The 27700-nt window shown below is 41.2% G+C and overlaps 1 protein-coding gene across 15 annotated transcripts in view; it reads left to right on the top strand.

Moving 5' to 3' along the window:
- dab1a (DAB adaptor protein 1a) overlaps positions 1 to 27700 on the top strand; it is a 167192-nt gene that overhangs the window by 123631 nt on the left and 15861 nt on the right. For 7 of the 15 annotated variants that reach the window (XM_067513782.1, XM_067513781.1, XM_067513779.1 and 4 more), the window contains 7 exons: positions 721 to 992; positions 15675 to 15814; positions 17669 to 17767; positions 22976 to 23107; positions 25812 to 25931; positions 26382 to 26420; positions 26869 to 26931. In XM_067513782.1, coding sequence (XP_067369883.1) covers positions 923 to 992; positions 15675 to 15814; positions 17669 to 17767; positions 22976 to 23107; positions 25812 to 25931; positions 26382 to 26420; positions 26869 to 26931 — 663 coding nt within the window. In that variant the 5' untranslated portion in view covers positions 721 to 922. The remainder of the gene's footprint in view (positions 1 to 720; positions 993 to 15674; positions 15815 to 17668; positions 17768 to 22975; positions 23108 to 25811; positions 25932 to 26381; positions 26421 to 26868; positions 26932 to 27700) is intronic. The other 8 variants (XM_067513786.1, XM_067513788.1, XM_067513791.1 and 5 more) reach the window with 2 other exon arrangements.

Genomic DNA, 27700 nt, shown 5'->3' with positions numbered 1-27700 from the left:
GCTGTCTCCTGCTGTCTTTGTACTTCAGCATCTCTGTGTAGGAAATTAGCTTGCCTGCACTTCTGTGTGCATGTTAATGTGTGTGTTTTCATGCATTCATCTGACAGGGTTAAAGTGTGGGTCTTTTTGGCTGCTAGGTTATAGTAGTTGCTGCCAGTCAGCTCTTCAGAATAAATTAGCGGCAGATGGGCAAAGATGGGACAGAATGCTGGGCCAAAAGGGGCCCATCAGGCACTGGACAGGGCCCAGGAAAGGCAACTAGTGCGGCGGCAGCGTTTAAGAGAAATGACAGTTTGATGTAATGTCGTTTTGGCAATCTTTTGTATTGATAATAACCATGGGGCCACAAGGTTTATTGCTAAGCGACCTAGAAGGACAAGTAGTAAGTACTGCATTACCAACATTTTAGGTACTCTTACTCTTTGCCTTTGTAAGTAAAATGCTTTGTTTAGTTTAGTTTGAATATTAGTGCTTTCTAGCCTGTTTAAAGAGGTGGGATTGTTCCGCAGTGTCCTTACTGAGACACATTATTGACAGGAAGCAGGAAGTGTAGAAAAGGTCCCTCGAAGTCTGTTACCATGGGCAACATCTACTCAGGGCCCTGCGATCAGAAACAAGCTCATTCTCATGCCTGCTGCGAGCTCCTGCTAGGTTTCGCCTGCCAAGAGTAAACACAACCTAACTGAAGCAAACGTCTTTCTTCCTGTCTTTCTCTCCCAGCTCACTGTGGGTGTATGTGGGATGTTGTGTCAGGGCTAAAGCCCATCCCTCTCCCATGAGCCTGTGTGCCCACACACACCTGGCGCCTTCACGCACACACTCGGCGCCCACGCACGCACAGCCGGCACTGACACCGTGAATTGGACCCTCGGAGCCCAGCGGATCCCTGCGGAGCGGAGTCTAGCCCAGTTGGAGCCTGAGGATGTCAACAGAGGCAGAGCTACAACCAGCGGTCAGGCCCAGCAGTGTCAGACGGGACTCCAAAAGGAAAGGTAAGCGCACGATCCCACCTGTTACACAGTTTGGAACTATGTTAGTCATGAATTGTTTTTCCAAGTAACGTCCCTTATTACTATGTAAAAGTGGTAATGAAACCAAACAATCTATCTTTTTTCGTTTACTAGACACAGCAAATCTTAACTTGTCGCAACAATAACACCGTTGTTACTTATATAGGTATTGATAGCATAACTTGTAATAATGGGTTTGGTCTTGTGAGCGAGCCAGCACAACACCAGACACCAGAACCCTGAAGCTGAAGCAGGTCAGTGGGATTCAGTCAGGTCATCCAGTCAGCCAAGGTTTGATAACTTGTCGTAATGAGAATGCTTTGACTCTCTCTCAGACGTTTAAAATTGGTATTGTGAAGCTAAATTGCGTTAATTGAAGTTTGTCCAGTTAAGAAATGCTGTTGCTGGAAATCAGCATAGCATGTCACTGGGAAGAGCGTTGTGATCCCATTTAGTCCCTTTTTAATGAGTGTCAAGCAGTTATTACACTGGTACACACACATTCATCAAACCCCTTCAATAATTATGACTCATTTTGCTGTTGATGATGGATTTCAGTTAGACAAAATTCAAGGCTGCTGTTGCTATAACTAATTAACAGGTGCAGGGCTATTGCGGTACAGTAGGGTGCAATATACCAAGCAGGTGCAGGGTTGTTGTTGCTGGTGAGATGCAAACAAGTCCAGGTGTGAAAAGCTCCAGAGGCAGGTAGCTAGCAGGTGTATGAGAGTAGGCCAGGGTGGTCTCAGAGCAGAGGTGATGCCAGGGGCCAGGCTGGCAGCCATCACCCAGCTGCTCGGTGCCACCTGCATGACTGCAAGAGCGACGCCTAGCACTCTCTGAATAAGCATCTGATTGATGTAGCAAAAACTGCGGACACCGTTGGGAACCTCATTTAATGGATGCACACAAGCACACAGAAACACATGCACACATAGACACATTCACTATCACCTGCAGCAGATGCCTCATTGCACAGTGTGTGCTTCAGCCCTGGCAAACAAGCCTTGGTTCCCCCGTACACAGTGTGTGAGGGAAGGCTGAACGCCTCTCATGTCCTATTTAGAAACAGTATTGTTCTGCTGTGGTGAAGATCATGTTCATCATTCAGACTGCTCTCCATATTTGGGGAAATGAAGACACAGGCACACACACACACACACACACAGACACGAACACACATAAACACACACCCACCCTGGGACTGGGATTGAAGCCCAGAAGAGCATATGAGAGGAAAGATGAATGGTTTGCCTTCAGCATTCAGACTTGAGGGTTTTTAGCTTCTCCTCTCCGCCTTCCTCCCTCGTGTCTCTCTATCTGTTTCCCTGTCACACACACTCACTCACACACACACATACACCACCTTACACTTTGTGTGTGTCTGCATCTCTTTTCTTGGGATGTTGAATTTGTTCGACTACAGACTTATCAAACTCAGTGTACACAGTGTACCCATCTCTCTTCTGATCTGGGTCATCCTTGCCGACATACACACGTACTCTCAGCCGGGTGATGAAAGTAAAATGCAATCATATACCACACACAAGCAACAAGCATGCTCTGGGAATTGGAGATTTTGATACTTTCCTTGTAGTTTTTATTGTGTTTCATGTGAATGACCTGCGTACATACATTATGCACACGACTCTGTCTCTATGGAGCAGCTAAATTCAAATAACAATAGATCTACTGAATATCTGAGCATCATCAGGGAGTAAACTGTGGCTTCTCTTTTGTGAGAATTCTTCCTTAACACTTCTCACTCACCCTTTCTCATTACGTTGCACTGACTCCTAAATGACCTTGCCTTGTATGAGTGAAATACAGAGGAAAGACTGATCGTAAAGAGAGAGAGACTAATGAGTCAATGTGAAGGAGAGCTGTTTAATCTCAGGCCTTTGTTTCGCAGTTCTGGGGAGAAGAATATAATGAAAAAGATCATGAGACTGTTACATGTCACAGATTAATCACAGATGTTGTGTGCCTGGGTCTGTTCATCAGTGTGTATCTGAAAGAGTGCGTGCACTTGTGTGTGTGTGTGTTTGTTTTTTAACACCCAGTATGTTTCAAATGTGAGATCAGGGGTCACTCTTCTAACTGCACTCTCTTCTCTACAAGAAGGTTTTTATTGAATTACTATGACGAGGTAGAGATAGCCTTTGACCTTTAGCATTTACATGACCTGAGCTGAATAACTGAGGCTTTCTGCTTCCTCTGACAATGAATTAGTCTTAGTGGTCAGGCTCAGTTCTTGAGGCATAATACTTTATTAATCCTCAATAAATCCAGAAAGATTACATCTCCCCACCTCTCTATCCCTATGTGATTTTCTTTCTCTCCACCTCCTATCGTCCTCCTCCAAATCCTTTACTTGCAAATCACAACGATTCCAGTATTATTGAAGTGGTGCTTTACCACTTGTTCCACATCATTTTGGCTCATGACCCCTTTTATCCAAGCATTACTATGCACAAGCCCAAATCGTGGGTTGCATATATCTATGAGAATTGAGTATTTCCTCTCTCAGATTACTTAATTTGAATAGTTGTTAGAGGCCTTTATTACACTTTCACACATTTCTTAAGAAAAATGGATACAAAACTGAGAAAAATTTATGGAGTAGAAATATAATTCCTCTTCATTCTTACCTTCTTAATTTTTATGCAGCTTGTCTTATGTATATTGTGACACATTAATGCTAGCCAATTAGGTTGGGAACAATTAGGCTGTAGATGTTTTTAACTGATTTTGACTCAAAGATTGTTACTATTCTTGAAGAAGAAACTGGGGTACCACTGTTGTGGGGTGTGAGGAAACGCGTGGAGATTTAGGGTTGTTTCATTTTATATACGCCTTTTCTTTAATTTCAGATTTATTTCTATAGCACTAATTCAAAACATAATCATTTGAAGGCACTTTATATAATGAAGTCAAGACAGATATGGAGAGTAAATCAAACCAAATCTGCCTTGAGCAACCTCTAAGCAATGGTGGAGAGGAAAAACTCCCTTTAATGGTAGAAACATCCAGAAAAAATCAGACTCAGGGTGGGCCGCCATCTGCCTTGACCGGTTGTGGTAAGAAAAAAAATGGAGAGAAAAACATAAAGAGCAACAAACCGTCTGGCAATTTGGTAGGACCAGTACCGGTACCAAGATACACTCTGGAAAACACACAACTTCAAAGTCAGGGATACATGCAGAAAGGAACCGAGAGAAGGAAGCACAGCTGAGGGAGAAAGAAGACACAAGGTTAATGTCATGTAGTGTTCCCATATAAATGCATGGGGAGAGGAGCTCAGGGCACTTGGTGGTTCCCTTAGCAGTCTAAGCCTATAGCAGAGCCACTGACAGTTTTAACTACGTTACAAGCTTTATCAAAAAGGAAGGTCTGAAAAATGGTGCCGTCTTTAACTTGTGTTTATTTGGAGTATATTTTGTGCAGGTCATAAAATTAACGCTATGCACTATGTGAGAGGCAGTCCCACGTTTTACCCATGGGCCAGAATCCAGTGAACTAGGCAGCTTCAAATCACAACGATAATAGTGGAAAGTTTTTGGAAACAACTTACTTAGCCTGGCCACGACTACCTGCACCTACATACTCACCATTTAGGTTGTCGTTGCCATTGAGGAAAAAATGCAGGTGTCAGTCAGTTATGGGCCTGAATCTGCTTATTCCAATCTGAAATGTTTGACAAGACGATAAGCAGAATGATTTAAGATGTCTGGAGTGGTTTAATTGGTAGAACGTTTTTTTTTTTTTAGAAGAAATACAGTTTGAAATTCTTTATCATCAATAAAGCATGGAGTTGACAACCTGCCAGTACAAACACTTTTATGTTAATGTCAAATTAGAAAACAGAGTCAATTTGACATTTTGTGAAGAGCTAAAGAGCTGCAGACAGTTTTGTCTCTACTGAAAACTTTTTCATCTCAGCGCCCACCTTGCTAATGAAGTATGATGCACCATGGACGCCTTACTCTGGGGAATCTTTGAATTGCATTTCACACTTGTTCCATGCAGGCAAATCGTTTTGACATTAAAACACAGGGTTCCCCCAACACTACATTTTATCAAATGTAGTTTATTAATGTAATTACAGATTACACTTAAACTGTTTCAGCACGCTTAATGAATGTTAAATTTATGAACGCTTTGCTTTTGCTTTAGCTTGCAGAGCATCAGTAGCTTTCAAGTGAAAACATGGTAAAACGTTGCTCATTTAACAAGCTGGCTCGGAGACAGCAGGGCTTTATTTTACAGTACTCATTTAGTTCAGTAGTATAACATAGAGAACAAATGGTCTGCAGAATTTATTCACACTTGATGCAGCATGGAGTGTCTACAGTGGCTCCATTCTGACAAAGCTAAACAAAAGCGTGACTAAAGACTGGGCACAAAACAGCAAAATCCCACTCTGTACTAAAGTGTGCTGACTTTGGCATAAGCTGTGAAGATGGCTCTGTGCTCTTATTGTCGTTACTATATGCATGGTCATCATCAGGGTTGTGGATGAGCATTTGAGACTAGCCAAATGTTGGTACTGTAAGTGACTGGTAACCTTTTCTAGCCAAGCAGCGATATTGGCAGTTAACCAGGCGATCTTTGGATCATTTGGGTGTTGTTCCTGCTGGTAAACACAGCAACGCTGGCTTCGGTGATGATGTTCTTCTCCTCTACTATTACCAGCATTGTATTCATAACAGCATCAAATGCTCTAAACATTCACTGATGCCTGTTTGTCTATTATGATGTGACTCAGAATATGATTATAAGTTATAATAACTTCCGCCGCTGTCAACACACAGACTCAACTGTCATCACAACTCTGCAAAATCACGACTCTCCCACAATGGGATTTAGCTGAGGATGTGTGGGAGGGTGTTTCTACAGTGTAGCTGGCAGCCAGCAGCATGAAAAGAGTGGTTAAGGGTTATAGCTGTGCAGCTGTTAGCCTTTGTGAGTGTGTACGTGTTTGTGTTTGTGTGTGTGTTGATGCGTGTGGGTGTATGTTCGCTTGTCTCTGGTGTGCGATTAGCAAACACATTATCTTCTTCGTGTGGATATTATGCACACATCCAGTCTATCTGGCACAATCACCGCAGCCATTTACTCTGATATCTTTCTCTGGGGAATCTTAGAGCACAAACAATGGTATTTTGAGTATGTGTATGTGTGTTTGTCTTCTGTGAGAGGTAATCAGATCTGTTCGCTCCAATCAGACAGAGATTGAATTGAATTGGTTGTCTGTAGCTGTGGTTGTCAGTGGGAGCCAATAGTATGTACAGGTGGATGGAAGACAAAAACAACACTCAGCAGCAGAAAGTGACACACACTTTCCAAACACAGCTTTTCCAGAACTAAAACTATATTTAGAGGTGACTGCCTCCTCTCTGTCCTCTCCCATCAGTCTATATTTTGGAAATTGGTCCATCCTGCTGTCTACTCTTTCGCTATTCTGTGCCCTCACAATGCCCACCTATTTATCTATCAACTTATTTCAGCACTATAATCACTTTTGGGGGAATGTAAAGGTGGTGAGATGTGATCAATCCCATTCCCAGACAGGTATGGCATACCTTTCAACAGACCCACATCCTCTTTCTGTGCAGCAGCTCCAGTGACACACTGTTCTGCCTTCTATTCCTGAGTGTTCAAAAAGCTTCATCCGAGCTTTCAAATGTGACCACATCGAATTAGGATTCAAAACGCCTGACTCAGAGCGAAAAATATATATCACAGAAAGCCTTTTATTTGCTTTCCTGACTCTAACACTGTTTGCGTATGTTTGTGTGTGGCTGCGGTGCCTGAGATCCTCTCAGTATATTCAGCTTAGTCCTCTCCTCCACACTAGTTGTTGTGGCTTTGCCCACCACATCACTAACTACAGTCTCCATAGCAACAGTTTGATCCCTGCTCATAATTGGCACAAAAGGAAAACGTCCCAATGTCACCCACAGATTCTGATAGAGGCCGATACTCTCATTCTGCTGTGCCGGTTGAAGGACTGGGCATTCAAAGGGGATTTCTTTATTGGTTAGCTGTGGGCAGGGTGCTGTTTTCTATTTCAGGTTTCCCACCACACGCAAACACAGCTGCATGCATGAAGCTTATCTAAGGCACATCACCACTATGAGTTCCAGCAGAATCTGCATTTGTATTTCTTCCCAGGCAGTGTGTAATTGTGTCACTCCATTTTCTTCTAATTAGTGTGGCTGATTTAAAGGTACCCTGTGGAGTTTTTGACCTTCTGTTTCTATAGGCAAGCCCCTGTTTTCTTTGTCTCTTGCACTGCAAATGGTTTAACATTATTCCAAATACATATCTACTGCTATACAGCAATGCACCACCAGAGATGGAAAAGAAGACTTATAGCAAATAGTGTTCACAAGCCTTTTTTGTTCACAAGGAAATTTTACATGGCACATTTAAATTAATGAATTTGTCCCTTTTGCATTGTTTTTCCAATGAATTATTATTCCAGTTAGTTTGTGAACGGAAGAAAAAAGTGTCTTTTCAGATATGGAAATAATGTAAGTAATTACCACACAATTAGGCTTCTAAAATAAAAAAGTCTTTGTAAGTCTTAAGCTTTTATTGTGCCACGGATGTTAGCATTTCACTTTTCTTTCAATGCTTGTTAGTTGGGAAGTTAATTCACCAAACCAAGGTGCAACTTAAGAGTAGTATGTGTTCATGATAAGAAAATAGTAACATACTGTAACTGGGGTTCAAAGTCCATGGCCACATGCAACAGTGATCATTATAGTTTTTAATAAAGTTTAACCGTATTATTTCATTGGTCACATGTAAGAAATGTCTCTGCCTTCATACATAGTTTAAGTTCATTTATGGATGAAAGATGTAGAAGTGATGCTAGCATCTACACAGTGAGGCGATGAGAGAACATTTAAGACTAACAGATGGCAGAACTTTCTTTTCTTTCTCCGGCTTCAAAATGTTCTTCAGATCTCTTTTGCTCCATCTCAGGACCCAAACTAAAGGGGCTCATCATGCAAAATAAGACACAAAAAGACAGAGAGGGGAAGGACATCGTCTTCAAGTAGTTGGATATTTTGTCTGAGAGGACAGACATGAGAGAAGGCTTTGTTCTGGCACACTCCTCCTGACATGAAAGCAGGGCTGCTGTGTTTGGAGGAGTTACCTGTGTTTTCTAGCTTTGAAAGAAAACCCTGTGGTGTTCAACAGTCCAACACACCAACACATGCATACACACACAAACACACACACACACACACACACACACACACACACACACACACACACACACACACACACACACACACACACACACAAGCTCACCTCCTGTTTACCCAGACTGGTAGATTCAGGAAACAAATACTTGTGATGCTTTTCAATCTGAAATGTCTCTTAGTGTTTCAACAGAATAGCATGTGTATTCAGGTGAGGGACTACGAAGAATGACAAAGGACAAAGTGAGTGGTGCTTTCTCTCCTTTGATGACAGGAATTGTTTGGAGGAAGCGTTCAGTTCTACTTCTTCTTTTGCAGAACTACATAAACGTTTATAGGGAGTTTGTATTTGATTGGGTGTGTGTATGTGTGTGAGAGGGAAAGAGAGTGAGTGGCGGCTCAGAGTCTGCCATCTTCCCTGATGCAGTCCATCAGGGAACACACTGATGTAGAGGAGACACACAAAGTAGAGGAGATGAGGATTGAGCAAAAGGACTAGCGAGAGCTAACAGGACTAAGAACAGCCTCATGCTAGCAGAGCTATTGTTGGCTTCTTATTAAGTCAGTAAAACAGAGAAAATGATGAGATGAAATGAAAGGATAGAGGAAATGATTAAATCACCTTATTCCCCTATAGAACATGTTCTCTTCTAGGTGTTAGATAAAATTAATTTCCTCTGATGAAAACAGGACTCAGATGACCACTTCCAACCACATTAAAGTTCCATTTAAGTCTTAATCAACAAGGTGTTGAGCACATTGTACACTCTGTTTCATTTTGCTAACATCACTTGAGTGCTTTTTGCAGATCACGGACAACATCTTGTCACAATGAAAATAATAAAGAAATTCTAGAAGACACATGCTCTGAAAGCAACTTTGCCACTACAACTGTGCTGGCAAGTAAACTGGCACAGAGGAGGGAGCTGTGCTGTTTTGCTCCTTGTTTTAAAAGCTTGAAGCTTTTCCTGAAATTGCACTTTACTGTAGCCTGTAACTGAGCATTAAAATTAACTCTGGCCAAGATAGTTGTGAGCACATTGACAAAACCCTTTTTTGGGTCCGTGACTGGATACAAAGATTAGTGCACTAAAACATAACAAGCACAAAACGCATCCGGGCCTGTGGTGAGAGTATGTGTGCAAATGTGTGGTATAACAGGAAGATACTGTGAGGTATTATTTTTAATTCTTTTTAACATTTGTTTTCTAATAAAAACAATAACATCAATCAACTATACAGTATTGTAAAAGTCAATTAGAATATGTATAATGCACTGCTGCAAAAATCATCAAAATGTGTTGCCATTAATCAGTACAGTACATCTATTTGTTTTCGTCATGCTTCCTCTCAAACAATATAAATGTATCTCTTATTCCCAATTTTATATTCTTGCTCAACTGGTAACTCAACTGGTGAGTGAATATTAATATGATCATGGTTCTGAAAAAGCTAAGACACCAGCTGAAAAGTCGTGGCTATTGCAGCAAGATTCAGTCTGTAGCAAACATATTTTTTACTCCTAAACATTAATGGTATGCATTTGGGAAAGAAAGAGGAAAAATGTATTTTGACTGGATATTTGCTGGATTTTTCCATATGAGTTACATCTACATAACACACATCTACATAATATTATCCAGACAAAAGCACCATTAGACACCTCTGAATACAACGCAGTCACTGGGACTATCATTGTGAACTCACTGTGACAGTGTGGAAAAAACTGAACAGGCCTCAAAGGCATACATTTAATTCCATAGTGCTTGTACTTATGTTATTAACTATTAGGAGATAGTTATTAGGATTGTTTAATAAACACGAGTAGGAACCCTGCGAGAAAGAAAAAGAGAACAGGTTGATATGCCCATCAGCACAAAAAACTAAACATATTATTGAGCAGGAGTAACTGAAGAAACAAGCAAGAAACATAATATTAACGATGAACCCACAGAAAGTGTCGTTAAGTGCTGTGCTTCAGCCAAAGCCAGCTCATAGAACAATTACTACACCTGTTTTGTTTTACAAAGGCCATGTTTAGTCTAGTTAACATTAATCTAGTTAATGTAAATGTAAATGTCGTCTTTTTATAAGGCCTACATCAATTTACTTTCAAGGTAAAGATTTTAACATAACATAAAAAAGTGTACCCTGTCAACTGAAATGAAATGAAAAGGCAGGGCCCTCTTAACAGGTGTCCCTGTCTTTTCCAATTCTCACTATACACAAATCAAATGTTTTCTGTGTGTGTGTGTGTGTGGGAGGGGGGGTATTTTAATGGGCAGTGCGCTGAATCTGTCCCTCACTTATTTTTCAGCTTTAATTTGTTCTCTGTTATTTGCCAGAGAGGATAGTTGGTTGCCTCAGGACACACTTGTGCACACACACGCACACGCACACGCACACACACACACACATTTGCAGCTATGGCAAAGGGGAATAAAAGAGAAGGAATTCTGGGATGAAAGGGGAAAAATGGCACATGATAAAACTAAAAACAGTAGTTTCATATTGTCTGAAGGTCAATACAAGGTCAACACACAGATATTGACCTTCAGACAATATGAAATTGCTGTTTTTAGTTTCCATGCAATTCATGCAGCTTACCTGTAGAGCGTGACTCAACGTTAGGATCTCTAAAACAGTACTAATGTTACATCACGCTCAGGTAAGCTGCCGTTCTGATCTAGCTTAGATGTCAAATTAATCAAAAAGATTAGACCTACAGAGAGAACACAAGTCTGAACTTAATACATTTAATGTAAACTTCACATACTTTAGCAAAGAGCTCAAATGAAGCAAGGACAGCAATGATGTTGCAAATAAGACAGAAAGAATTGCACATCAGCAAAGGCACAACACTCATTTATTTGATGAGCAGCAACATTACTTTATCATCTCATTTTCCTTTCAGCAACTATGGCTATGTTTTTGTAGTGTGTGTATACGTGTGCACTCAGTCAAGAGTGAGCTTTTGTGTGCCAAATCAATCTGCCAGAATTAAGCATGGAGCTGAAGGGGAAGCTTGTTGTTTTCTTGGCACATGCTATTTGTGGGTTTAAAAAAGTCTGTGTGAGAGTGGGTATGAGTGAGTGCTTCATCTGAACAAGTCTCTGATAGGTAAAGGAAGCACACACACACACGCACACACATTCGGCAGCAGGGTTTAGAAGCAGGATTAATTGGAGAGTAACTGCTGGGGTCCCTCATGTGCTGTTGAGTGTTTGTTGGGAACCATCCCAGTTGTAGTTAAGAGCCTCTGGGTGCTGCTTCGTCTGGAACACAGGGAAACACTTTACCAGCCACTGCAAACAATACAAGTTTGCAGAAAATAAAGAGAGATGCACTTCTGTTGGTAATGGTGGCGCCATCCTTTGTGCTACTAACATAGTTTCTGTAGAGTGCAAAGCAAAGCCTCATGAGATGAGCTGCTACATCTCATTCTTACACAGTGGCCTCAAACTAATGACTTAAGTCTCTAATGTCTAATGAAATTAATGAACTAGACTGTTATGCGCTGTTGGCTTTATGCTTAAAACCTTTTACCCTTTGTTTCAGTTTTCACTCTTGATGATCAGCAGGCGTTTTAATAATGGAAAACTGCACCATTGAAGACCACCCGGATTCATCTGCGGGTCATTTCAAATGTGTTTGGACACATCTGTCAAACAGTCCAATCTGTCATACCAAAACTGTGGTGGGGAGGTCTTATCTGCATTAGGAGGCAACAGAAATAAAACAGGTGGCACATTAGCTTGTATAGACAAATATCTCAAGGTTTTAATATAATTACTGCATAAAGTAAAATTCAACTTTCATACAATCTGCGTATTATTGTCTTAGTTTGGGCTTCATATCATTCACAACCCAAGTTGTGAAGACAGATCATTTTCTAACATTTCTAACCTGACATATTTCATACTAAATAACTCATAAACTCATATCATGCCCCATTAAACTTCATTGTACAATAGCAATGTGATTGCAGTTGTTTATTTGTTAAGTAAAATTTTGTCATTATCGAAATCTGATTCTTCTAAGAATGCAATCTAAATGCAACCCATCTAAAAAGCAAGGATCATGCAGAGGAGAAGAGGGTAAGAGAGAAGACCATTGGAGAGAGTGGTGAGGGACACACTGGAGGCAGAAGGTTACGTTTGCCAGGGGCGATGCTAGTGGGTCTTCCCTGAAGGGCTAGGCGTACTGAACCAACAGTCACCTGTGGAAGCGTGTGTGTATGTGTGTGTGCGTGTGTGAGAGAGAGAGTTAGGGTGTTCTGTCTGTCATAACGCTCTAATCCTGAATGACATTTATCCAGTAGAGACTTCGCTCATTCATCCATCCATCACGTTCTATTCCTACTTTCCATCTTTCTCTCCGTGCTTTATGTCCTCCAACCCCCCCCCCCCCCCCCCCCCCCACCTCTTTGCTTGGTACTTCAGATAGACAGTGAAACCAACCATGCATACCAAGTAATCACAACACACACATAATGCAAGTATATGGTTTAACTTTATTTTTGAAGAAGCTGCAGAATTCCAGGTATTACAACTCTGAACTGAGCTATCTGGTAATTTATATTTATGAATATATCTAGAAGTGTGTGTGTGTGTGTGTGTTGTCTTTCATTAGTGTCATAATATAGGAAGGTGGGTGGGAAGCATGTGAACATGTGTTTGAACATGCTCCTGTGAGAGATGAAAAACATAAGGTGTATATGTTTGCGTGTGCATTCCTGTGTATATCTCTGCAGCAGCATAACATGAAACGAAAGATTCTTTCGTTAGTTGTGTTTGAAGCTCAGTGGGGTCACAGCATTAGCAGACATTTAATTACATCAGACTGAATGCTTCCCCTGCTGACACACAAAGGCATACACACATAGATGCACACACACACTCCCAGGAAGGGCTTTTTTTTGCTCCCAAAAGGTAATAATATAAACCACTCAGCAGGTGAGGTAACCCTGGACCCTTTTCTGCGTTATTCTCTCTTTTTTCCCCTTTGGCCTTTTCCCAACTTCTCTCCCTTGCTCTGTTTCTGTCCCTCTGTTTGCTAACTATAGCAGCAGTAATGGTGATAGATGCAGATTGAAGAAGCAGGTCTTAAATGTCAAACAGTGTTATTTAACACACACACACACAGGTGTAGTCCTGCACTGTGTAACAAGGAGAAAAGTGGATCCTCAGGTGAGTGGATAACAACTGTGATCAAATAATATTATATAACTTGAAAGAAATATGTTTTCAATTTTACATTTAAAACATACATAAATTTCAAGTTTCTCACAGGACTTCTGGGCTTTATGACCATGCTTAACATTGAAGTTACACCCTGTGGTGTCTTAACTCTGTGTGCGCTGGAGTTTATGAGAAACTCCCCATTTTGTTTGTGTTGTGCACACAGGAGATGTGGTTGGGATGATTTACAGCCTGCCATTAATTTAATATACTAATGCAGCAACAAAAGTTCTGCGGTTAAATATTTATATAAAAAAACAAAATAGACTAAAGGTCATGTTTTATAAGAAAGCATTAACCCTTAATGTTTTTTTTTACTTTTATTTTGAACACAGCTTTATTGTTTAGATGAACACTCCATAAAACACGTTTAATGCTTTTGGTGGCTATACTTAACAACTAATTAGTGTATTCAATGTCTTGTTGAGAGAGAGATTTAAAACGCTTGTGTTTCCTGAATGACAGCTCATATCTGGATTTGAATAAAAGTGTGTTTTTACATGCTGCATGTTAGTGACGCACAGTGGGAAGAGATGGTTGGTTTAGGGGAGGATAGGTATCATATAGTAGCTGCTGTTGCACAGTGCCCATTTGTTTGTGTCTGTTTGCCTCTGTGCACATTTCAGTTTAAAAAGATTATTGAAAGCAGTATTTAAAAACCTTTAGATGCCTCTGTGTTAAAATAACATCTGGTGGTTTAATCGCTTACTCTTCACATCTCACCCCATCTGAGCCATGACACAGACAGAGAAGTGCTGCTGTTCTCTCCTTTACTCTCTTTTCAAAATAAGGACAGATGTTCTTCAGCTCTTTTTCAAATATGTGACATTCATGATTTACTTCAGCCAGGACTATAGTCTTTGTGTCTGTTCAATGATACAAAGGAATGAGCTCATCCACACCACATGTTTGTTGTGTATGATTATTTTATATCAATGGGGAACATGGTGAAGTGTTATTTTACTTTGGGATAGTGTGGCCATTTTTTTTTCACGTTGAGAAATGATTTTCAGACAGATAAATATTCACAAAAATGATCTCTTGCATCCTTGGACCCTGCTAGAGTATCCTGCTCATTCCCTGATAATGAGGCCTTTTGTGGCCTTACTGTACATGTCCTTAAACATTGTCCAATCTCTTGAATCCAGTGTAAATATGATTTAATCCAGGTAATGCAAATGTAAAAATGAGGATGTTTGTGTGGGCCAGCAGACAAAGCAGAGGGAGGTGGGAGATTAGTGTCGGACAAAGATGATTCAGTGGCGCCATAATAGTATGATGCTCTTGCCTCTAGTTAAATGGCTCATTTCTACTATACTGCAGTGCTGTAGGGACAGTGTGTGAATGGAGGGAGTGTGAAAGAATGAGATGAGGAGGAGAGGGATCTCTCCATCACTCCGACTATGACCTTCCAAGAGTCATGCTGTTTTGGAGTACAGAACTAATGCCTCAATATATTATCTGAATATGCTGCATTATCATTATGCCTCTCCCTCTATCGCTCTTGCATTCTTTTCACTGAGTGTTCCCCTATACAATATTGGAAGATGAAATGTTTGTGCTCTGCAGGTCAGAGATACAGAAAGAGAACAGGAGAAAGATGGAAAGAGAACGGCATACAGGAAGTGAGTTTAGTCTTATGAGTGGCTCGTTTTTCTCTCTCTCTCTCTATGTGCTTTGTATTGTGTGTGAAGAGCAGCGTTGTAGTCACTTCAGGAGATAACATAGAGACTTCCTGGACAAGAGCAAGGTCAACACACTCGCTAATGCATGCGCACAATGCTGACAATCTCCCACACAATAGAGGGTAAGGAGAGAAGGAGGACCATGGGAGACAATAGAGATAAGAGCAAAATGTCACGCCATTATTTTGCAGGACAAATGGTGGAGAGGCAAGCAGCCACAGTTCGAGCTTTAATCCTGTCAAAACTCACTTATTCATGTGTTTGAGTACATGACCAGTACATCATTCATATGATAACACATTTACAATGTATTGCTCCGATGCGACACATAACAAGATGTTGCTAACTTCAGTATCTTTGACGTGTACCGCAGTTGTTTTTTGTAGGATTACTGTTGGAGGCACACTGTGGTGTGTGTGATTGATGTTCCTGAGGTAATAGCACTGGTCTGAGGTAGAGAGTGGTCCTTGACTAGAAGATGCACTGTAGACTGCATTTTGTGTTTGTGTGTGTCTTCAGGGCAGGATCGCAGCGAGGCGGCTCTCATCAGGCGTTTTAAGGGCGATGGCATCCGCTACAAGGCCAAGCTCATCGGCCTGGACGAGGTCACTGCTGCCCGTGGAGACAAACTTTGCCAGGACTCAATGATGAAGCTCAAGGTAAGAGCCTCACTCTTCTTCTCTTTTGTCTCTACTGACCCAGTCTGCTGGGTCTTGAACTGAGAATTTACTTCCTCTTGTACTGTAATATCCTTTAACACCCAGAAATCGGGTTCATGTAACATGATTGCCTATACAGCAGGTTTGACCCACAAAAAACATTGAACCTTTGTGTGTGTGAGTTTGTATTTGTGCGATGGAGGAAAATGGAGGATATATCTAAAGGGACAATGATCAGTGCAGGAGGAAGTGAGTGCTAGCCATATGGACGAGAAGGGGAACGGGATGAATGTCCCATTTGCAAGGACAGGAACAATTAGAGGGAGAGGTAGACAGATGGTGGGGCAGTTAGCAGTGGAGAGACATATAGGCAGGGAATCATTTGGAAGCTACGGTAGATGAGACCAATGAAAATCAAGAAATTTGGATCATTTTTTAACATTTCAAGTCTTTATGTTTTAGTGTAGCATGTGTGTAGAAACCACATGTCTCTGAGAAGTTAAAACACAACACAAAAGCTGCATGTAACTTTTTGCACCAGATGTACTGAATGAGTTAAAAAACATATTGAGTGCCTTATTCATTATTAATTGTTCTTAAACACATGGGAACAGAATACTGCAAGAGAAGGATAGAGAAAATAAGATTTACTTTTTGTGTATGTGTAGTGAAAACTCAGGCAAGGCCTGAAAGGGTGAGGAGAGGACAGACAGCTCATTGATCAAACCACTTCCCTCCTCCTCATTTATTCAGACAGGAAATCCATCAACTATTTTTCTCTGATCTCTCCACCTCTTTTTTCACAGTGTTCCTCCCTCTCGTAGTCCAACTCCCTCAATTCTCTGATGTCGTTCCTCTTGTTTCTTCTTCTTTGGTGACTCCCATATGCAAACAGAGATGGGGTGAATGCAAAGGGAAAGTGTTATAAATGCTCAGCGTGGTGTTATATGTCCAGTGAATTCAAGAGGTTGTATTGTGATGAATTGTTACAATATTTGTGATTGGCCCAATATGCCCCCTTTTAATTCATTTTTGACATTTCTCATAAATACATTATAAAAAATAGTCTAAGATTTTCCTACCATTTTTTAACACAATATACTTTTATGTAGTGTTACTTGTTTGGTGGACCAGATATTGAGTGTGTTTAATGAATATGTACCAAAGATTTTCCTGCAGGGTCTTGGAAAACGTTTTTCAAGTTTGTGCTGTTAATATTTACCTTTTTAACAAGCCTCAACATAATTTATTTACTCTGGGTTGAAGATGATCTGACCTCTTCTGTGAAGTCCTCACATGTTCACTGTGATTGAAAAGGAATGCAAATATGTGATGTCTATTGATGACTTTGTAGAAACATTTTAAAGGGTAACTTGCTCCCCATGGCTTTAATTTAAAGTGTAAATATGCAATAATGCTTTTAAACCTCTCTCTGAGTTCCCTATATTAAAATGTTTCTCTCAATTCCCTTCTCTCTGAACCTTCAGTTCAGATTATGTCATCTCGTTGCTCACACTATGAAGGTTGTGATCGTGGTCAACCCACTTTTCCAGAGCTCCCCCAGATGATATTCATCTGGAGGCATTTTTCACCCAGAAGAAGAGAAATATTTTAAAATAGGGAAGTCAGAGAGAAGTTTAAAAGCATTATGTTATATTTACACCATAAACTAAAGCCATGGGGAGCAAGTTGAAAATTGGTAAATTTGACTTTTTTTTGAGAAAATAAACATGATCTAACAAAACCAGTCTTTCAAGGAGCCACTTAAAGAGAAGGCTCCTTTTGACCTGTTTTTAACGTGGGTATTTACTGTACTGTGTGTGTGTGTGTGTGTGTCTTCCTTCCTGTCATCAGGGTATAGCTGCAGCAGCACGGTCCAAAGGAGAACACAAACAGAAGGTGTTTCTGACTGTTTCCTTTGGAGGGATCAAGATCTTTGATGAGAAGTCAGGGGTAAGAAAGTGTATGAGAGTGTTTGTTTGTGTGTGTGTGTGTGTGTGTGTGTGTGTGTGTGTGTGTGTGTGTGTGCATGCACGCTCCTCAACATAGCATTTCTATGCACGTGCATTTCTTGATAATGAGGCATCTCCATGAAAGGGAGAGGCCCCTGGGGAAATCAGGAGACTCTAATTGAAACCCTGAGAACAAGACCTCAGTAGATGAGCGAACATGGCTATCCCATTGTCTGCCTCTCTGCACACAGCGACAACACTGGTTGCATATTATGCCCCAGGATTATACATTTTCCACTTTACATGGATGCTTTTTTGGTTGACCTACTACATCTTTACAGGTTTTGCTGTTTGGCTGCCATTATTGCTCCTGGTTTGGTTCTTATGTCTTTTATCTTTCAGTTCCCTATCAATCAATTTTGTCGCAGTCCACTGAGGATCCCTTTACCGATGATGAGTTATATTGACACCTGAGAAATATAGAAATACAGAAACATATTATAGAAGACACAAAATTGGCAATTCACTTGTTAAATTCTGTTACATGCACAGTGACTATGCTTACAGCTCAAGGGAAAGTGGCCATCAGAGCGCAGTGGCTTCTTTTTACACTTCTTATTCAAGGATGTTCTGAAAGGTGTTATCAAGGTTTGATTCCCCAACTGGCCATACCTGTCACAGTTTCCTTCAGCAAGAAATACAGTCCCCATATTCCTGGTGCTCTGGTTGGAGGACAGTCTCACTAAACAGGCCATTTCACCTTCTTTTGGTGCTAATAATGTAAAATCTGTGCCCCATTAAATCCAAGAAATGTCTTAAGATATTGATTTAAGGGGCTTTAGTCAGTTAGTTCACTGTGTCCTACTAGGATTGTCCCTGTATGTCAGATTTTTAATGTATTTAGGCAGCTGGAGTAAAACAGCCTTGTTTTTAAAACTGTGCAGCAGTAACATCTGCTGTGAAGTATGTCATGTAAGTATGCAGCGTGAGCTGTCAGTTTCACTCTGTTCTGTCTGACTGTCAGTGGGTCTGAGACTGAATGGAGTCTGGTGTAGACACCATCATGAAGTTCGCTGCTAGGCACCTGGCTTTAGGAACCGATGTGGTAAGCTTGAGACGGGAGTATGTGTGGAAGTGTATGTGAGTTTGGACCCAGCAGTAACTCAAAAGTATTGTTGTCAGACAGGTAGAACATTGAAAGCAGTGGTTTTCCACATCGCAGCTATTTTGCATGCAGCCAAACCCATCCCTTACCAGTCCAGTACTTTACTCCTGCTTTTATAAACCTCATTTCACTTTCATCTCATTTTCCATCCTGGTGCTTTAAAATCTCAACAACCAAAGACAGAGAGGGCTAAAGAGATGCAGAGAGAAGAAACTAGTAGATTTAGAATGGGATAGAGACACAGAGAGTGACAGAAACAGAGTTAGATGTAGATGTGGAAGATCACTGAGCATATGTCAAAGTAAAGCCTTCTACAGGGAAACCTTGTCCTCTGTCTCTGCACATTAATATTAACTATAGAGATATTCTGTCCTTACTATCAGTCCTTCAACCGCTCCTAATGGCAAGGGAGGGAGGGAAAGTGGGAGATGGAGAGCGAGAGAATGACTCTGCTGAGGTTCAGGGATCTTGACAGTCTCATTCCCCTCCTGTGCATCAGTCAGCCAGATGGGCGGATGGATGTATGGGTGAGCGAATGGATGGATGGCCTCTCTCTTGGAGGAGGGAAGGTCGTGCAGGATGGAGGGACATGCAGGATGGAGATGGAGGAGAAAGAGGTGGGAGACATTAATCTAGTAGGGGCCAGGCCAGCATGTCTCACTCTCTCTCCCTCTCCTTCTCTGTCAGACTTTCTCAAGACACACACACACACACACACACACACACACACACACACACACACACACACACACAGACATGTGCACACCAGCTTCTACAACCCTTCAACCCCTTTTGTCAGTCTTATCAGGACCGCTGCACCACATCAGGTCAAGAACTCACAAGAGTGAAGGGCTGAGCTTGCTGGCCTGCTGCTCACTACGAGAATGAAATCAGAAAGATCAAATTAGTCCAGTTCTGCCAACAGAAAGGACTATGTTAAAAAAAGACCACATAAAGGAAAGCTGTACTGGGCCTTCATATAGAAAGCATTTATATAGAAGCTATGCATAGATGCAGCAATGCAAACAAGACAGAGAAGACTCTTTCCATATATTTACTTTGGGTTTTATCAGATACATTGTAGCTTTATGACAATCAACACAAACCATGGCACTTCTAACATCAATTAGAAGGAGGGAACAGGAGAATGGAAGATGGTTGACATCACAGTTTGAGATGAACTGAATGGTAAAGCTTGAGGGAATCAACTGAATGGAATGAAGTCTCAATTGAATGAAATCTTAATGAACCAACGTGCTCCACTGTAATGAGAAGATAGCGAGGAAACAGAAATGAGTTTGTTGCAGTGGAGGATTTAAGAATTTTGACTGGTCATACAGTGGTAAGCTGCACATATCGGCACAGGGAATCAGGTGAGAACCACAGCAAAGCATGGTAAAAAGTATTCGTCTGTTTTCGTTCACAACCTAACAATGAAAATAGATATTTTTAATATTTTTTGGAATTTTTATCTTTGTTGGATAAGTCAAAGTAGAGAGCAGACAGCAAACATATGTTCTCTTCATCTATGAGTCTGTTTGTGTTAGTGACTGACAGACGTCCGTTAGTAACCACAGAGCACTTTGCAAAGAACACAGTAAACTTCAAAGCTTATGAGTAATCTCAGTTCTGTCCTGCTGGCTGGAGTCTGGACGGATTCTCCAGTCTCTCTGATGATGTCTTCTCTCCAGGAGGGACATGTGAATAGCAACAGAAAAAAGAGACAGCATCCTGCTGCTGCCGCTTCTCCTCGTCTTTTCCCCCTCGCAGCGTAACGGGGGAATATCTTGGTTCAGTGGCCAGCAACCGCTGAAGGGCATACTGCCTACAGTCCCTCAGAGACACTGACACTGTGTGTGTGTGTGAGAGAGAGAGAGAGAGGGACTGAGACTGAGACCAGCAGTGCATATCAGAAGAGAATGCGCAGCCAGTATCGACTTTTGGATACACCCACCTGTATTTGCAAACAATCCACTTACCCCAGAGAATGCAGCTATTTAAGCAACTTTGAGCAGCATCTCTTAGTTGATGCTGCCAGACATATCGGCAGTGTCTGTCCTCCTGGACTTTGTGTTCTGTCCAAACTTATCCAAGAATGATGATACATGATGTTTTTTTCTAACAGCTGTGAGCCTCAGCCTTTTTAGCACAGTTACACTGTGTTGGTTACAGTAAAGCAGTAAGTCTAAGTTGGGTCCAGGTAGTTTACGTAGAAGAATAAGATTTGTGTTTGGATTTTGTGCTTAAAAATTTATAGATGTTGATTATTGTCAAAGTCCTGCTTCAACTTCACTCACTAACATTGAGTCATTTCATACAATTTATTTTATAGTTTCAGATGCATTGTGACAAAAATTAAGTTAAAACTTCTAATGCAAAAGCCCAGTTTGTTTTAACCAAAAGTAGAACTTGACCTTCTAATTTGAAAAATTAAAAGTCAGTCTCACCTTCTGTTTTATCATTATTGCAATATTACCATTTGATGTGTGCTGTAGTCTTTTTACTTCAATTTTTTTTGCAGTTATTATTCTTCTTCAATCAGAAAACTGAACATTTTTATGCTCAGCAGAGGACGGTATAAACTATTACCATCAACAGTCAGTAGCACCGGCACTATAATGGTTTAACACAGCACACATGAAAGGCCAGGTGCATCTCTTCATGGTAACTCCCTGTGCCTTTTATTATTTTCAACCATGGTTGAAATTAGACTGAGTTGTTTGAAATGTCATGTCCCGCAGAAAAAAGTGCCATTGGATCACTGTGGAACATTTTCAGCACTTAATTAAATTCGTGCATAAGAAAATGGCCACTATATACTACACCTCACAAAGCAGATACTGACTGTACAAGAAAATTGTTTCTACTCTACTCTCACTATTGCTACCAAGACAAGGCAGAACAATTAAATTTATGCAGTCATCTCATTCTCTGCTCTCTTTGAATCAGAGTCGCTCTTTGTCACCTCACCACCCACCCAGAGATAATTCAATAACCTCTGCAAATGAGCTGTGTGTGTGTGTGTGTGTGTGTGTGTGTGTGCATTGCCTTAGTCATTTTCAGGTCAATCAGAGGTGATAATAATAATCATTACACTAATTAATAAATTTAGAGGATGTGACTCATATGTTTATTCATTTCTACTAGGGTTTCCTGTCTGTGTGTGTGTCTGTGCGTGCGCGCGCTCGCGCTTATAAGTGCGCCCTTGCATCCCTGCCCTCCATCTGAAATTGGTGTCACTCTGTTCTGCCATATCTTACTTCTGGAATAGTGTCAGAACAAGCAGATGTGTGTGTTTAGCCTCTGATGTATCCAGCTCCAGCCCCTAGCATGCACCCAAGGGCTGCTGGGTCATTATGTTGACTGTGTGTCTCTGCTCCCAGCTTGCAGCTGGCCCAGACTGTAACAACAAAGCAGACATTTAGTGACTTAACAGAGGGCCACCGCATATTAGGTTGTGAATTGTGTTTGTGTGTTGTGAGCGAGGGGACAGATGAAGTGATCAAGCCGACAGCTTGCTGAGCTGTGATTGTCACTGGCCCCCACTCTGTCCTCGAGAAAAACAGTGCCATCTGCCACGGGCAATGCCTGCTTGGCACTCCTCAGCCAGGCTAAACTAGAGAGGGCAGGGGAGCTGGAAACAGTTTAATATAAGATACAAGGTCTCTGGGTGAGAGTGTTTGTTTCTGTGTGTCTGCTTGGGGAATTTGCGTTTTTCAGTTCTTTGAAAATGTGTATAGGAATTTTGGGAATTCTTTTTTTTATTTGTATATGAATGTGGTCATGTTATTTAAGCGTTACTAACTTGTTTTGCAAATCGGAAGCTTTTTGTGTCATTAATTAATCAAGTGCTATCAAGACATTATTTTCATCGTGTGCTTTACAATGTACATAGACAAACAAACTTAAGAAGGATGCTAGGTCTCTTTCAAATCCCTTTTTATTTTTGTATCAGTTTTAAATTCATTTCTTTTAAAAATGAATGGAACTGTAATAATAAAATGAACAAAAAGTCTGTTATAGTTTGATCTGCGTGTTCTTCAGGTGCTCCAACACCACCATGCGGTCCACGAAATCTCCTACATTGCCAAGGACATCACGGACCACCGAGCCTTTGGATACGTCTGTGGAAAGGAAGGGAACCACCGCTTTGTGGCAATCAAGACGGCACAGTCAGTAAGTATGTGTGTGTGTCGGTTTGTGCGTGTATGTGTATATTTGCTTGTTTGTACATGTCGTATGTGTAGATTAATGTATGATTCATCAGGGTCTATTCTCAAAAGCATAAACCCCTTGACATTTAGATAAGAACTCTTGAACACCAGCTCAGGTCCCTTTGTGCTGTTCATCAAACAACACTGTTTCCTTTGTAGTGCTATTAAGTTTTTTTTGTTGTTTTTTTGTGTGTTTGTGCGTGTGTGTGTTTGTGTGTGTGTGTGTGTGTGTGTGTGTGTGTGTGTGTGTGTGTGTGTGTGTGTGTGTGTGTGTGTGTGTGTGTGTGTGTGTTCATGTTCTGTTCTGCACCAACACAGCGATGTTGAGTAATGCTTTTGGACCTGTTATGATGGCTGTTGCTGTTGTTGTGTCTATGTGTTTGGCTTGTTTATTATGAGTCCAGCTGGCTCGCTCTGTAGCCATATTGATTTCCCATAGTGAGTCGATGAGAGTTTGAGTGTGTGTCACCGGCTCTAATAGCATATCCATCCTCCTAGGGCCATGAACCGTGGCTACAGTGTAGCACAAGGCTAAGTTTTCATCAGTCAACTTAGCTTTCATTTACCTGAAATATGCTAGAAGAAAGGTTACAATTATATTGTACTCCTGTTTTCAGGATTTCAACCAGCCTTCAGCTGCACTCAGACTATTAGTTGTGGAGCAGTCAATGAGAGGGGTGGAGGCACAGAGCTTATAGCTGAGGCTGTAATTGGAAAGTAACCACTTTGATGTGAATTAACAAAGCGTCTCTGTCGTTATGAAGACAGAGACTTAAAGTTGTTCTGAAAAGACCAATTTAGGGGTACATTTGAAAGTAATTGGCTTAACACTCGTCTCAAAGTCTCAGCACAAGAAAGATGTGTTTTATTTAGCAAGTTGTAGTGCAGCTGAATTCTACTAATTGTGTAGAAAAGGAGTTCATAGGCAGTCTCTTATTTCACTGTCATAACTGTCATAATGTTGTTGAAAAGTTGCAATTGTAAATGAAGACTTTGAAGGCAACTTGATGCTGGTCCCAAGTGCAGCTATTAAAGGTTTTGTTTTCATCACGTTGAAAAATGTGGAACTAAATTATCACCATGAGCAAAACATAACAAAACGTGAGCAGCAAATTAAAAATTATGTAGTGGTAAAGTGGTTCAGCCATCACTGCTGAGTCTCCCTCTGTCTCTGGACAGCTGTGTACTTAATACTGTACTTTAGTCTAAATGGAAAAGTCCACCCTTTTTCCCCCAAAAATTCTAATCAGTGCAGTTTTTCATAGCACATTGTTTCTGCATTAAAAATCTTTAATGCTGATTTGTGTTAAAATCATTCATCATTGGTGCCATGGGGAGTAAAAAAATGAGCTGGTCGGACCTCTTAGATCATCCTCAAGGTTTTCTGTATTTACTGTTTGAAAATTCGGTGCTATTTTTCAGCTCTCCGTGCCCTTGATGTTTCCGTGGAAAGGTAACCAAAACTGAGTGTGAGAAAGAGGGCAAGAAAACATGGAGATCGGAGCATGTATTGTCAAATGCAAAGAGGATGTGTATCCAACAGACTGACATAATGTTTCACTGTTGCCTCAGCAGGAGCCAGCATTAATCCCTGTGTGTCTGTCAGTAGTAATATGCAGCTGAAACCATTTTGCAGAAGGACAACACTAAAATAGAACTTCTTTATGCAAGGCAGCGTTCAGGCTGTGAACTCTAGCTGCACTTCGCATAGCTCCAGTCAATAATTGATTAGGACTGAAAGACCATTGTACTATATGATTCTTTGCTGTTGTGCTGTGACAGCTGTTATACGCTGGGACTCATTGAACTGATTTGTCTGTGCTTGTGCTCCCTTTACAAGAAAAGGGGTACAAGGTGAGCTCTTGTCACTGTCTGAACCAGGCCGAGATAAAGAAACAAGTATGTATTTATTGTGCAGATGAGTGTGTGGAGGCTCACTGCCTGTCTCTTGTCTTTATATGCAGCCCTGCTGTAACCTGTTTTCCAGATTCGAGTTGCAGTCAGCTACTTATGTAGCAATTCTCTGTTTCGAACCCTCGCTGTATGAATTTAGTCACTGCTTTTAACACACAGACACAAGGGAGGGAGGGAAAGAGTTAACACACAGTTAACCTTAATGAAAGAGTTTAGCAAACCAATTGCTGTGTTTTTTATTTTATCCAGACTAATACATTCCTGCATAGCTAGCTAAATTGTTTAATTCAGTTTACTATTACATAAAAGTATACCTATCAATGCTGTCATTTTGTTTTCAGCTTGCGGCCTAATGGCATCATCCATAATTAGTTGTCTTCAGCCCAGTCAAGTTTCACAGACTCACCCTGCAATGCCTTTTACAAAAGGAAATATCTTTCTGTTGGGGCCATATTGCAGGTGAAAATATAAAATATAATCAAGGTGTGCTTAGAGTAACAGCATGGAGGTTCATTAAATGTCAAACCAATACACAGCATTTTATTACTATTATTAAAAATGATCGTGGCAACAATAACTTTTTTTGCAAGGTTAACAGTAGATACAGAATGTTTTTATCCCTTACAAATCATACATTTATTGATAAGAAGACCCTCTGAGTTGGTAACACTGGTGCCGAGTCTTGATCAGTACCCTGAGTGTAAATTATGTGTGTGTATTAATGGGAAGATGATGTGTCCTTGTCCTCCTAGGCTGAGCCTGTGATTCTGGACCTGCGGGACTTGTTCCAGCTCATCTATGAGATAAAGCAGAGAGAGGAGATGGAGAAGAAGGCCCAGAAAGACAAGCAGTGTGAGCAGGCTGTCTACCAGGTACACGTACAAACCCTCTGTTAACGGTTTTATATTCCACTTTTTACCCTTATTTAATAGTCTACTGCTAACTATAATGAGTTTTATCCAAGTGACTATTGAGACAAGTCCAAGCTTGAAAAGGAAAACATGAAAGGCAGTGCACTGAATGACTTACGGTTTCATCAGTGGCACCATCTGCCCATTGTGCTTATGTATTTCACCTTCCGCTGTTCTCTCTTCTTTACATCTCTTGTTTAATTTCACTTTATCTCTGTGTGTGTCTCTCTCTCTGATGATTGCCAAATCATTATCTGAATGCTGGGAAGCTGCTAGCTCTTGCTGTGCTTTCCACCCACCCTTTCTATTCCACCAGCTTAACTCACCGCCTCTTCCCTCTCCTCTGTTTTCTCCCCTCTGCTCCTCTCTATTTGATCTCTCCCTCTTTTCCCCACCACCGATCATCTGCAGACAATACTAGAGGAGGATCTGGAGGACCCAGTGTACCAGGTAACTTTACTGACCAATCACATCGCTTCTATCACCTGCTGCATTTCTGGCAAGTCAGCTTGCTCCTCTCTGTGTGCACTGTGGGGAGACAGTTCCTGTTTGGCTACAGTATTCAGTTTTGGGGGTCAGACGTCTTCGTATACGGAATCCTCCACCATAGGACACTCAAATCTGTGTGTTCATGGGTTTGTAGCCCTGTGTTTGTGTGCATGTCTGCCAGTTGGGGTGCATGCTTTGTAGCTGACCTGTGTATTAGTTTTCTCAGGTGCTTTGGGAATTCTCCTCCATGTTTCACTGGGATCTTTTCTTCAACTGCTTTTTAATAAAACCTATTGACGATGTTGACTAATCACCTCTGCAGTTTCACCACTTTCTCTCAATTTCCTTATCCTTCAATTTCTCTCCTGCTTTTGGCTTTTTTCTCCTCCATCTGCTGCTGACGTTGTAGTACATTGTGTTTGAGGCGGGACACGAGCCCATCCGTGACCAATCAGAAGAGGGCATTTATCAGGTACCCACAAGCTCATCTTGTCTGCTTGTGTCTTAGTATTATTATCATCAAACTTGTAGTCAGCTTTAAACCAGAGCTAATGCGGTAAAGCTACCAAAGGGGGGCTCCTCAAAGGTAATACCAGCTGCATCCTTCTTTAACAGGATAAATATTCTGTGGCCTCTTCAGAAAATGTGTGTAAAATGTCGATACGGAAATGAAAGATGGCAAAAATCTGAGGTGAACAACCAGCCAACTCTCTAGAGGGCTAGAGTTAGCTTCCACGGGGAGACCAGCCTTTTGCTGTGCACACTCCTCAGAGACGTTGGTAGACCTCCAAGGAATGAAAAGGGGGAGGGTACAGCTTGCGCGGAGGGGTTGTGTAGGTTATTCCTGGCCTGTGTGGAAGACGGACCCCTCCTGTTTTCTCACCTCTCCTCCCTCTTTTTCCTGAGGAGATGAAAGAAAGCGGTGGAAAGAAAGATTAATCACCAGCCTTTCGTTTGATCTTTAAATAAAATGCATTGAAAATAGAAGGAGTGCTGGCACGTGCAGAAACATATACAGTCCCACCACGCACACACACACAAACACGAGAATTGTGAGCTTTAGCCAGCCTCCAGCCACTGAGGAACTAATGTATGAATAAAGATGGCAGCTTCTGGAAATAAACATATGAAAGAAGTAAACAGGGCATTGAAACTGAGAAAAAGGGAGACCGGCTGTAATAGGTAGATTTCCTCATTCTTCATCTGTGCTGTTTTCATTTTTCATACAGTTTGATTTAGGA

The sequence above is a fragment of the Channa argus genome, chromosome 8 (assembly GCF_033026475.1).
Source record: "Channa argus isolate prfri chromosome 8, Channa argus male v1.0, whole genome shotgun sequence".
Classification (NCBI taxonomy): domain Eukaryota; kingdom Metazoa; phylum Chordata; class Actinopteri; order Anabantiformes; family Channidae; genus Channa; species Channa argus.
The sequence above is the reverse complement of the archived record's forward strand: the minus strand, read 5'-3'. Positions and strand labels throughout refer to the sequence as shown.